Raw genomic sequence first — 13,354 nt, 5'->3', positions numbered from 1 at the left:
CGCCCCCCCCCCCCCCGCCGGACAGAGTTTATTCCCCCCACCCCTTTTCCTCGCCCAGTGCTCTGCATCTGGAAAGAGATCAGTTCAAGAGTGGCCAGGTGGGACGCCTCTCTTTTGCCTTATTCAGCTTATTTATTATTATTTGGGGTGTTTTCTTTCTTCCTTTTTTTAATTCCTGTTTTGCTTAGTCCGGGGAGTTTCGTCCACCGCCTCCTACCTCCTCCCCCTGTGCCCGGCTCCGCCGCGCGGAGGATGGTGTGGAAATGGCTGGGCGCGCTGGTAGTGTTCCCTCTGCAAATGATCTATCTGGTGACCAAAGCAGCCGTGGGACTGGTGTTGCCCCCCAAGCTTCGGGACCTGTCCCGCGAGTCAGTCCTCATCACCGGCGGTGGGAGAGGCATCGGGCGCCACCTCGCTCGGGAGTTCGCAGAGCGTGGCGCCAGAAAGGTACGCGGCGTGGGGGCGGGGTGGCACTGCGACACCTGGAAGTGGGCGCCGAGGGTGAGGGGACTCTGGCGCGCGCTCTTGGGGAGGGGGGTGCTCCCACCTGCTGCGGCTGCGGCAACCAGCGCCAACAAGCTGAGAGTCTCCGGCCACCCACCCCTTGCATCACCTGGAACTGCTAAACTAGCCGGTTTCAACCTTTGTAAATTTCCCCGGCACCAGTCTTTTTTGGCAAGTCCTAAACTGATCGGTTTCCCTGAGATTGATATCTGACCGAATATGTGCCCCCACCCACTCCCAGACTTAGGAAACCCACCCATTCCTCCTCGTGACTTCATCTCTAAGGTGTTGTGCCCCCTACACTTCCCCGTTCTGCCCGCACCCCGTTGAGCGCGGGGTGTGCGCGCCCCTGGGTAGAGCTGGAAATCCTGACTGCTAGGTTGTGCCTGATATTTTGCTTGGCAGCTCGCTGCCTAGTCCAAACCTGGGCGGCTACAGCTCTGCAGTGACGTGAGAGGGGTACACGTTCGGGTTTGAAAAGGAGGGAGTTGACTTGGATGGTCTAGCCTGGCAGAAAGACTGGGAGGCCCCGGTGTTTCAAAGCCGGACAGAGGCGTGCGAGGGTAACCAGCGGCTGATAAGGACCCTTCAGAAACCTTGATCCTCTCGCCCTCCACAGCAGAGGGGAATCCTTCCTTCCCCGCTGGATTAAAAGGTGCCACTATGCCGCCACTGTCCACTGCCTCTCGCTATGTGGGTGACTGCCGCTCCCCTTGCTCCGGGGACGTGCAGGAGAGTATTGGAGGGAGAGCCAGCTGTCACCCAACTTGCAACTGCAGACCAGGCTGACCCATCTAGTGGCAAGAGCAATGAAGAGGGATTTGAGACCGGCAGACCCGGGCTGTCTCCAGCCGGCTGGCCAGAGAAGACGAAGAACAAACTAGGGAATTAGTTTGAAATTTAAACTGTTGCTAAGGAGGGGGTAGCAGGACTAGGCAAGCCAGCTGATCTGACGTGGAGCTGCATACCTTGGGGATTAGAGTAAATATGCTCTGTGGAAAGCCAAACCTTCTTGTAATTCCAGGTTGCTTTTGTTTTGTTAAATACTGCCGAGATTTACAATTCCTTCGGTGGCTGGGACTGAACTTTGGAGTCTGAACTATCAGCCCAAGCTGATTGTCCATTAACTCTTCCCTGGCTGGGTTGTCCTAGCACAGCTGGGGCGGGGGTCATCCAGCTGTCCAGGGCTCCTGAATCTCCTTGGGTGGTTTGGACAGCTGCTTAACCTTGCCTTTAGAAGGGGGTGGTTTTTTAACTCTTGGACTCACTGAATTAAGGGGAAGTAAAAGTTGTTCTCAGCAGTTTCTCTTGGGGAGTGGTGGGGGTGTCCCTGTGGAAGGCTTCCAAAGCCCTTGGTGGAGGGGGACCAGGAGGGCAGAAGGGTTACTTGGTGACAGTTGCTTATGCTCGACACTAGTTGGCTGTCTGTGTCCCTGTCTCATCTGACTATTCCAGCTGGCCCTGTCCTGCCGTCCCTTTCACTCTCTCTGTGCTTGGCTGCAGTAGGCTTAGGAGGAAAGCTTTGTCAATCTGGAAAAACTTGACCGACTGTAAACAATCCTGAAGTAAAGGCAGGAGAAGGCCCTGGCATGTGTGTGTGTGTGTGTGTGTGTGTGTATAACCATGCAGAGTAGATCCAGCAGGTTCATAGCCTGGAAGGCACAACCCCACCTACATGCTTGGGAAGAACAAGCTTACCCAGGCTGATGAGAAATGGGCCTTTAATTGGTGACAGGGTCACCCAAAACAAAATCCAGGGGGGGCCTGGGAAACTGCCTGCTGGTGCCATTCACTTGGCTGGCAGGATAACCCCCTCCCCCCAGGGCTCTCTGGAATCGTAACTCTCTGAAGTTAGAGGAGCCACTGCACTCAGTAAGCCTGTCTCCAGCTATCCCCGTGGGAATGTGCCCTCCAGCCCCTCTTGTCTCCGTACATCTGGGGTCAGCGCATGGACCTGGGGACAATCCCCGGAGCCAGGAGTACTTAAATCCCAGTGGGCTTGGCAGCCAAAGAGCTGTGTGCTGTGGGGGGTTGGGAGTTTGCAGTTGAGTTGGTTGGGGACAGGTGTGAACTGGGGGTGGCCCGGGAGTATGGGAGGGAGGTAGAGAAGGCCAATGGTGTGCAGTGAGGTAGTCGCCACCAGCAGCGTTGGTTAAGGGAGAGGCTGGCACTGGGAGCGCTCCCTGCCTGAATAACTGGAGAGATTGAATGTAGGAGAGATTCCCCCAGTGGGAAAGAAAGGCAGGCGGCTTCTGCAGACAGCAAGCCTGTCCAGGAGGGGGCGGGACAACCCAGTTTCCCATAATGACCTTGAGTTAAGTAGGATTTGCAATATTTGTGGACCGTGGGGAGCCTACCAAGCTGACCCAAATAAAGGGTTTTCTTTTAAAAAAAGATTTACTTTGTTTACATGTGTGTGTGTGTGCCCGTACACATGTGCACACGCGCACACCCGTGTGCGCACACATGCATGCATGTGTGTGTGGAAGCCAGGGGATGTCTGATCCCCTAGTGATGGAATTACAGCTTGATGTGGGTGCTCAGAACTGAACTCTGGTGCTCTGCAAGAGCACCAAATGCTCCAAACCACTGAGCATCCCTCCAGTCCCTCAGAGTTTGTCTTAAAAGAACACAGATGTCAAAAATTCAGAAGGTTTTTTTTTTTATCAGGAAACAGCTCTCCCCTCCTACAAGACACCAAGTTGAGGAGAGACAGAAACAGCGACCCTTAGGGATTTGGGGTGTGGGGGGGGGAAGCCCCTTGTTGGGTCATCTCCTGAGCAAACCTTTTTTAAATTTTCTGTGTCTCTGTAATTGCTCCCCACAAAGTAGTGAAAACTCAGGCTTGTCCTCAAGTCTGCAAGTTTGTCACGGTTTTAACGTGGCCTCTTGATGGAAGCAGGAGAAGATTTATGAGGGGACTGTGTGGAAGTATTTGGGCACCCCATAACCTTTGGTCCAGTTAGAGGCAAGCATCCATGACTGAAGACTTACAGAAGCAGGGGCCCTGGGTCCAGCATCCCCACTGAGGACCCAATGTCCCATTTCAGGAAGGCACTGTAAGAGGTAGCTTGGGGTTGCATTTGCCTCAGTATCCATGATTTACAGGGCATGTGACGTGAAGCAGCCAGCCAGGGCCTGGCCCTCGGGTCCATTTGTAAGTCCCATTCTGCTCCCGTACCCCCCTTCTTTGTGTACCATCCCTTCCCACTCCCAGTGGCTAAACTGGCCCAAGCTCACCATTCCCTTGGCTAAAGGCCAGTTCAAAGCTTGCTAACAGCATCCGGCAGCTCTGGGCTGGTAGCAGGGCTGGAGGCTAGGTAGAGATACAGTAAAGATCCCAGAAGACTTGACATCACAGCAAGATGTTACAGCAAGGGCACGCGTTAGTGGTGGTGGCATCTTCAGTGGCGTTTGTCGTGACTTAACCACACACCAGGTAGTTTAATGGCAAGTGACTCGTGGAGCTTGTCGCCTGCCCGCCAACTGTCTCAGCCTCTCTTGCTGGCCATCAGATCTCTCTGAGTGAAGAAAGGTTGGGAAGGTACCCTGCGCCTCCACTTAGAGGACACTGCGTACCCCACTTCCAAACTCCTTCACGAGCCCCCAGCTTGCTGCTGCTGACTGTCCACTCTGAGAAAGCAAGCTCTGCCGTACTTACGAGAAGGTGCCCTTCTACCTAGGGGAGGGGTCTGGTCCTCACAATCCCTAGAAGTCATCCCTAAAGCCATGTTGTCACCAGCAGAGTCGTGCAGTTAATGGTTCTCCCTTACAACTGGGGATTTCCAGACTAGGGAGATGTCACAGCAATTAATTAAGAACACTGATCTATTCCTCTCCCAGAGAACCTGGGTTCAATTCCCAGCATCTACATGACAGCTCCCAGCAGTCTGTAATTCCAGTTTCTGGGATCTGATGCCCTCTTCTGGCCTCTGAGGGCACTGCTACTTGTGGTACATATATACATATAGACAAAACATCCACACACGTAAACAAAAATCTCAAAATGGGGGGGAGGGGTGCTGACACGTATCACAGGAGAAGAAAGCCCCCCCCCCAGCATGCCCTCACCAAGACCTTGGGCAGTTATGGCTTGCCATTGTCCTCGTTTCTCAGGGTACTGTAGGGAAGTATAACCAGGTGTATTCCCACCCTTCATTCTCAACTTTAATTTTAATATACCATGAGTCTCTGGAAATACATGCCGGACATCCGCTTTGGCTCCTGGCTTCTGATGGGACTGGGATCTGCCAGCCTGGCTATGATCACTTGTGTGATTGGCGACACGAATGGCTGAAGTTTTACACGTGATCGTGGTCATAAGCATGATCGTCACTGTACACAATAGTCATCGCACACAGGACTGTAACACTATTGTATGTGGCTGTGGCAACATCTATAACATCGTAACATTCATGACCACAGGGCGTTTTCATATCATTCCTTTGAGTGGTCTTGCTGGCCCTTGGGGGACCCGTAGCTTGTGTACAAAATAAAGGTGCAGTTGGGATCAGAGCCTTTTACTAGAAGCCAGCTTTGAACCCCTGGTTCCCAGTTTCACAACCAGAGTTTCTCCTTCTGGGCTGGCTAATCTCAGCCCCACCCAACTGTCTCCCTCGGGGTCACAGAGAGGTCAGGCAAGAACTGTTAAATCTTGGGGCCTGGTCTACAGAGGGTTCTGGATGGGGAGTGTGGTGAGCAGGAGTCAACAGGATGCAGGCAGGATGTGGATAAACCCACTTATTCAAAGAACCTTGTCGGGGTGCATTTAAATACAATGGGTGGGATGCTTGCCAAAGGGTCAGGCTGGCAGCCATCAGGGTTAATTTTAAAGCCAGGCTTGGCAACCCAAGCTTATTATTCCAAGTCTTGAGAGCTAAGGCAGGCAGATCAGGAGCTCAAGGCCAGCCTCTGCTTCCTAGCAGAGTTCTTTATTATCTTGTTTTGCTGTTTTTTTTTTTTTAAGATTTAATTATTTGTTTTATGAGTATGTATATATGCCTGAGTGTATGTGTAAGCATGCCACCTGTCTGAAGGTACCCATGGAGGCCAGAAAAGGACATCAGATTCCCTGAAATTACAAGGGTTTGTGAACTTCCCAATATGGGTGCTGGGAAGAGAACGCCAGGTCTCTGCAAGAGCCCCAAGTGCTCTCTGAACTGTTGAGTCATCTCTCCAGACCCCATAGCAGGTTTGGGATCATCTTTGGCTTCTTGAAACTATCAACACTCCCCCGCCCCCGCCAAAGGAATGGCTATCTGGCATAGTGACTCAAAGATACAGGGCCTGTTGGTAAAGAACCACCACTAGGTCCTAGCAGCCCTAGAAAGCCAAGGCTGTCTGTCCATCATTTCTTGGTACTCCGGTTAAACAGACAAGTAGCCAGCAAGTCCATCTCTAGGGGACTGATATGGGGTTGACCTTTTAAGTAAAGGACCGGGGATATACATGAAAAGTCCTGGTCATAAATAAATAAATAAATAAGTAAAGGAAGAGCACAAATGTCTCTCTGTAGTGTCGGGATGAATCCTCACTCCCTCCTGCCACATCTGAGGCCACGGAGCTCAGTCTCTGCTAAGAAATGACCTGTGACCTTTGAGCCTGCAGGGTGTTGAGGTTACCCCGGAGGGAGGGAGGGCAGTCTTGGGGAGACTCCTGGAAGTAGATGACTGCCCAGGGGAAGGCAGTAAAGTCCCACCTCATCCTAAATGGGCTGTGGTAGGAATCTAGTAGAGTCGCCGTATCTAGGGTAAACATTGGAATGAAATAGTTGTTTTTCATTGTATCTAGGGTAAACAGAGGAATGGCTGTTTTCTAGAAGTACTTTGACCTCGAAGAAATCACTGTGGGAAACAGTGGCTGTTTGCTGTCATCTAGAGCGGGGTTTTTTTCTGAAGGAGCTGTACAGCCTTGGCGTGACCTTGGTCCAAGACTGTTCCTGCCACACCTGGTCTTGTGTTATTGGATAAGCAATGGCGGGCGGTCCCCCGAAAACTACATCATGGGGTCTTTAGTTACCTTGCCGCTTTCCATATACTAGCATCTCCCAGGATCACTTGCTGCTGTGCGTAAAGTTGGGGTGGGGCAGGAAGGCGGACCAGGTGAGCATTCTGCTACTCCACCCACTGAGGGATGCCAGTGGCTCCCTTACTATTACCCTAGACCTGGCTACCACTGTATTGGTCTACTTGAGTTGCCATGGCTACTGGGCCAACGTATTTTCCACTCCAGAATGGAATCGTGTTATGCTCAGAGGAAAATACATCACACAACAGGCGCCCAGCCCAGGAGAGCATGGTTGACCATGACAGCCCCAAAGCCAAGGCCTGACCCACGGGCAGGCAGGGTCACTTGCCAAGTCTCCTGAGTGTTGGTAGTAGCTCACTAGTCCCAGCATCTAGCAGTGCTGTGTTACAACCAGGGCTGCTGGGAACCAGTTCCCAATAATAGCACTCTTAGTGGGGGACCTCCAAGGAACGTGCTGTGTGATCCTGGGCAAGTGACTGTGTCTCTCTGGGCATTGGTTCCCTCATCTGAAAAATCAAAGTATAAAGAGTCAGTCAAAAACTCATATAAACCTCTAACTGCTTATGAAAGTTTCCCCCCCCCCAAAAAAAAGTGCCCATCTGTGGGGACAGTGGAAGCCAGGAAGGGGAAAGGGGACTTTGTTCATACCGGAGCACAGGTGGCATCAACCACAAGGGACACAACCTGCCTGGGCCTGGTTCTGAACTTTGGCCTGTGGCTCCTCCAGGACAGACAGAATTCTGCCCAGGCCATAGCAGCTATGGGCCAATCTTAGCCTTTGACCCTGATCCTGGCCCACTCAGGGCACAAACCACGCTGTTGCCATGATTGGTAGCTGGTGAATAGTCAGTTTCTTCCTGGGCAGGGACTGGTCCAGTGCAGACTCTGCCGTGGCTGAGGGCTAGAGAGACCTGAACCCCTCTCCCCTCCATTAGTCACTGGCTGGACGGTGGTGAGCCCAGAGTCACGGGTTACCATGACAACTCACTGTACCGTAGCTGCTGTTTGACAAGTCCGTACATCTAAACTGCCCAGGAAGAAGGAGGCCCAGGCAGGCACTGGCTTTCCTTGCTGCCCAGGTGTCCTTAGGCTCTGGCACAGTGACTGGTGCTTGGGGGTATGTCATAAGTGACTGTTGTCTGAATGGACCCAGGATGCTCCTATCCTTGCTATTGAAACCACTGTTTACTAAGCACCTACTATGTGCCGAGGACTTTTCTAGTGACTTCACACGTGACAAGGCCACCCTTGTCAGTCACTTTTCTCACCGCTGTGACTAAAGCAGCTCGAGGGAGGAAGGGTTTGTCCTGGTTCCCAGTTGAGGGAGTCCACAGTGTGGCAGGAATGTGAGAATCCCATTTATTTCTGCAGTCAGGAAGCAGAGGGGCGAATTCTGAGGCTCAACTCAACTTCTCCTTTTCATTCGGACCTCTGTATTATCCTAGATCCAGCCTCTCTTGCAGCCTACCCAGATACTTGTCTGCTGGCTGATTCTAGATCCTGTCAAACTGACAGTGATAAACCATAAGCCCTTCCAGTGTGACTACCATTGTCACCCTCTCCTGGCAACCAAGACTCTAAAGAACAGGCCACCTAAAGTCACCCAGCTCTGGGCCAGGAGGATGGCTCCATTGGTAAAGACCATTGCCACACAAGTGTGAGGGCCTGAGTTAGTCCCTGTACCCGTGTAAGAAGCTGAATACAGCAGCACCCACCCATAATCCCAGCACTGAGAGACAACACTCAATTACAGAGACCCGCAATCCCTGGGGCTTGCTGGCCAGACAACCCAGACTACGTGGTGAGCTCCAGGCCAGTGAGAAACCCTGTCTCCAAAAAACAATGAAGTGGAGATTGATTGAAGAAGACAGCCAGCATTAACCTCTGGCTTCCACAAGCAGCTGTGCAGATGCACAAACCCAGACACACACACAGACACAAAGTCACGGCTCCTAAAGGACCCCAGTGTCTGTCCCCAGTTAATCATTGCGTGGAAGGGACCCTGCCGACAGCTCCCTGGGAAGGTGCGTACTGTGCGTCTCTAACAGCCAAGTCAGTCTGCCATGTAAGGTGCATACTGTGCGTCTCTAACAGCCAAGTCAGTCTGCCATGTAAGGTGCATACTGTGCGTCTCTAACAGCCAAGTCAGTCTGCCATGTAAGGTGCATACTGTGCGTCTCTAACAGCCAAGTCAGTCTGCCATGCAAGGTGCATACTGTGCGTCTCTAACAGCCAAGTCAGTCTGCCATGTAAGGTGCATACTGTGCGTCTCTAACAGCCAAGTCAGTCTGCCATGTAAGGTGCATACTGTGCGTCTCTAACAGCCAAGACAGTCTGCCATGCAAGGTGCATACTGTGCGTCTCTAACAGCCAAGACAGTCTGCCACGCTCAGACGACAGCAGTGTCAGCCACCCTAGGCGGGATCTGACCGCACTGGGGTCTGGGGCCGGGAACGTAGCAGTGCCTAGCTCAGTCTCCTCATATGGCTGTTTCATAAGCCACCCTACCTTTAGGCCGACTTCTCTGCCATGAGGCTCCTCACCCTGCCCTTTAGTCCTCCTCAGGAGGAAGCACCAGAGGACCCAGGCCTGTCCTCCCTGTCTAACCCAGTAGGACTGTATCAGATCATTTGCTGGCATCCATGTGCAAAAAGGGTAGCAGGGACTTCTCCCTGTTGAGAGGAAAGCTCTCCACTCTCCAGAGTTAGCAGTTGGAAGGGACAAAGTAAACAGCCACCAAAGTGGCCCAGTGGTCATGAGTGGACCTCCTGTGCAAACTTTGTAGATATAAAGCCCCGGGAGGCCTTTGCTAGACATGTCTGGGGCATTTTTGTAGGTGTGTAAGAGATCTATCTGTTCTTCATCCCGCAGCCTCAGGCCCTTGAGCAGGCGGTTCTGAGTTGGCCCAGGCAGGCTCCCCAACCCCTGTCCTTCTACAGCTCCTGCCGCCTGTCACCCAGGGCCTATAACCAATTGCTTGTCACAAGAACACTGCAGGTCACTGTGGGGGTGGGGCCATTGTGGCCACAGAGGGCAGCTGCACCTTCACCTGGGCAGGTGATGCTGCCAGGCACACCCACGTGGGGCCCAGCTATCTCCCATGGTCTCAGCTAGCAAAGACCTAGTAGTCTGTCCTGGCCTGTTACAGCTACTTCCCCTATGAACACACAACGGAGTGGGAAGGGACCTGAGGGATGGCAAGGCACAGGTTCCGCGTGGGCTGGAGACTGTGCTCTCCTGGGGTTTGTGCCACCTTGGATGACACAAGTATTGTCTTGCATCATGGAAGTGTGTGTGTTTCTCAAGGAACAAGTGTAATGAAGCAATTCAGATTTTTTGAACTCTGGAGTCAGGAGCAGCAAAGTTTGCAGGTTGCCTCTTCTGTTTACTTACCGTGTTGCCCTGGGCAAGTTGCTAAAGCTCTCTGTTGCTTGCATGGAATTAAGCAGATAGCCTGTGTAAAGTTCAGAGTACATGGCTGCGGTGGTGATTGAGTCTACAGGTCATACTCTCTAAGGCAGAAACAGTTTCTTTCCTTTGAACTGATGCTGATAGGTTGCCATGGGTTGCTATGCTGTTGATTCTGTGTCCATAACCAGTGCACTCTATCCACGCTTCTGTGGCCACGCTGCTGGTGCTCACAAACTCAGTGCACATAATAATGCACACTCAAAAAGAGTTCCCGAGGTCAGAAGCCAGCCTAGATCTCAACTGGTCTGAACGCAGGTGTCAGAGCTGTGTTCTTTCTTCCTCTTCCCAGCTCCCCTAGGCTGCTGCAGTCCTTGGTTATGACCCCTTGCCCAGGCTCCTCCTCCATTCCAGAATCCTTGACTGTATCTCTGTCTTTCACCCCTACGTATAGCCACATCAGGCTCTTCTGTCTCCCCCACCCATTCAGCAGGGGCCAGAACCCAGCATCCCACACACCATTCATGCTGGGCAGGCCCTCTGCCACCTCTCGGCCCTGCCCTTCCTTTGCCAGCCTTTTAAATTCCATTTTCATTTTAACTGTGTGTACGTGAAGGGAAGGGTGTGTGCGTGTGGGTGAAGTGTGGGTGAAGTGCATGGAGGCAAAGAGGGCGCCGGGGTCCCCTGGAGCTGGGGTTACAGGGTTGTTAGCCACCGTGCAGGTGTGAAGAACGGAACTCAGGTCTTCCGCGAGAGCAGTTCGAGCTCCTGGCCATGACACTGTCTCTCCAGCCCTCCTCGCCTGCTTTAAGGGAACCCAGTGACTGCTGCTAGCTCGGATAATCCGGAACAGTCCGTCTGAAAACCAAAGAGTCAACACATTCAGGTCCCCCAGGCTTGTTCACCCCTTTCCCATGGAAAGTGACATGTTCTGAGGTGAAGCCTTGGGGGCTGCTTCCCTGCGAGTCACTCCCTTCTCCCTGTGCAGGCCTCACTGTTCTCATCTATGAAATGGCCATGCTTGCCTCAGTCTCCGGTAGACTTTGGGAGAACTGCCTACCAGGCCTCCTTGTCTCTCACTCTGTACCTGTTCCAGAAGCCACACACACAGTGGCCGGGGCCAGAAGATTTCACTGTCCCAGCAGGCAGCAGGACAGTGGCTGTAGACTCCCTAGAGAAGAGTGTTAACTGTGTCATTCTGAGCGAGGAAAAGAACGGGCTGGTCTCACTGAAGAGTCTCCTCACGGGTAGATGGGAGGAAAGGACATCTGGGACTCTCTGAGGACGTTGGTGGGCATTGCCCAAGTATGGAGAGGGCCAAGCGTCTTCCTCTGCTGCCTGCGTGACAACCTTAGTGTGATGGCGTCAACCTAGCGGGGTAGGAGCTCTGATGGGCAGGTGGTGCAGGAGGTGGCCACTGTGTTTGACCCCGCTGTTAAGAAAATACTTCCTGAGTCCTGAACGGAGTCCAGGTCATATATAAGGATGAGGCAGATGTCGCGGCAGAAGGAGACATGTCTAGGAAAGAAAAGATAGGCAAAGGTGGGCTAGCCAAGTGTTGGAGAAAGAGAGAAAAAAGACAAAGGCTGAACCACTGAGCTGGTAGCTTCGCATGGAGTTTGGACTTGCTTGGGAGAGCACCAGGGAGCCGTAGAAGGCTTCCTGCAGAGATGCGTGACAACAGGTTAGAGGCTGGTGACAGGAGTCTGATCTTCCGACCAGCATTCCCCGAAAGTGGAGGGATTGGGTGCCTTCCACGGAAGGCTACTTGTGTAGGGCTGGTCCCCAAGAAAAGCCCTGTCCTCCCTGATACCCCACACCTGTGCTCCCACCATCCTGCTCCCTGCAGGATGCGCTGACCCAGCTACTTCCGGCTATTGCCTTCCCCAGCCCTGCGTGCCTAGGTCCCCATTCTGACAGCCCGCCAGCGGACAACTGGAAGGTCACCTCCGCGGCATGTGTCCTGTGTCCTCTCAGAGATGAAATGGGCTTCTAGCAAAAATCCTTCACACAGCCTCTTTAAGGCCTGCCTTTGGAAGTTTGTCAATAAAATGCTTAACGAGCTAAGTCTCCCTGGGAACCACCGGCCCTGGTGTGTTACTGGGCACGGCACGTTTTGTGACCTCTGAATTACACCACACTGAGGAGAGGAGGAGGAGTGGAGGAGGAGTGGCCATAGGACAAGTTCATCTTTCTAAACTGCAGCTGAATTCTCACCTCTGCTGTGCCACCTGCCAGGGCCAGGGCAAGCCAGCCACTTCCTGGCTGCACTCTTGATAGGCATGCTTCTAGGGTCCTGGTGCCCATCTCTGAAGTGATTCAGAGCCAGTGAGATACGCAACAGACAAAGACGATGGGTGACCTGGTTCAGTCCCCAGAACCCACGTAAAGGTAGGAGAGAACCAATTCTACAAAGCTGTCCTCAGACTTCACACATGCTGCGGCATACATGTCCCCCACACATACACTATACACACATACACACAATAGTTAATAACTTCTTTAAGAAATGAACACGAAAGAGTCAGTGGTTAAGATGCTTGCTGCTCTTGCAGAGGACCCAGGTCCAGTTCCTAGCACCCACATGACGGCTCACAGCTGTCTATAATGCCAGGTCCAGGGGATCTGATGCCCTCTTCCAGATTCTTCTGGCACCAGACACGCACATGCTATGCACACACACATATATGACAGCAAATACTCATACACATAAAATTAAAATAAATCTAAAAAGGTATTTTATGTGTATATATGCTCTTATTCTCCGAGCCATCTCCCCAGCCTGCGTCTTGAAGCATGGATGGCAGGCAGGATCCGTGTTTCCTGCTGCCTGGACGGGTGGAAGGAAGGCTTGTGGCTCAGCGACAGTGTTGAGCGGTGTTGATAGGTGTCCACCGCGAGAGCTAGGCTGGCTTCCTGCGGGTGACCAGGCAACTGCACTCAGTCCTTCACCTGATTTCCCTCTCTAGGGTCGCCATGATTAAATTCTTCGTGGTTGTTTGGCCAAAGGTCTTCTCGTTGTGTGGCTGGTCCTAGTGGTAAGCAGCGACTTTACCGTTGCTGACAAAAATAGCCATACATCACTCTCCCGGTTACCACAAATGCCTGGCTTCTTAGCAGGGGGTCGGGGGAGGGGCAGCACATCCTAACTTTTGTCGTTCACATAGTAACCAGGTGTTGTAAGGATAATAAAGTTATACAGTGGAAGGGGAGGGATGTAAAGACCGAGCCAATCAAAACAGAAGACTGTGCCTTGCCGTATTCAGGGGTGATTGCTATCACGGGTCATGGGACCGAGGGATAGCTTGGTGGGTGAAGTGCTTGCTGTGCCAGCCTAAGGACTTTGAGTTCAGGTACCCTCGTAAAGGCCATCGATGCTGCGAGCGCTGCCCCCCCCCCCCCCCCCCCCCCCCCC

General features: G+C 52.7%; 1 protein-coding gene across 13 annotated transcripts in view; it reads left to right on the top strand.

Annotated features, from left to right (window-relative positions):
- Window positions 1-13,354, top strand: part of Dhrs3 (dehydrogenase/reductase 3) — a 39,766-nt gene that overhangs the window by 1,108 nt on the left and 25,304 nt on the right. For 3 of the 13 annotated variants that reach the window (XM_050153175.1, XM_050153176.1, XM_050153174.1), the window contains exon 1: window positions 17-447. The exons of 2 other annotated variants lie outside the window; for them this stretch is intronic. In XM_050153175.1, the coding sequence (XP_050009132.1) occupies window positions 253-447 (195 nt within the window). In that variant the 5' untranslated portion in view covers window positions 17-252. Of the gene's footprint in view, window positions 1-6; window positions 448-1,012; window positions 1,160-13,354 lie in introns of those variants that run through there. 8 more of the 13 variants (XM_050153171.1, XM_050153172.1, XM_050153180.1 and 5 more) reach the window with 8 other exon arrangements.

Source organism: Alexandromys fortis, unplaced genomic scaffold, assembly GCF_014885135.2.
Source record: "Alexandromys fortis isolate MF-2015 unplaced genomic scaffold, M_Fortis_MF-2015_v1.1 scaffold_88, whole genome shotgun sequence".
Classification (NCBI taxonomy): domain Eukaryota; kingdom Metazoa; phylum Chordata; class Mammalia; order Rodentia; family Cricetidae; genus Alexandromys; species Alexandromys fortis.
This window is presented reverse-complemented; position numbering and strand designations above follow the sequence as displayed.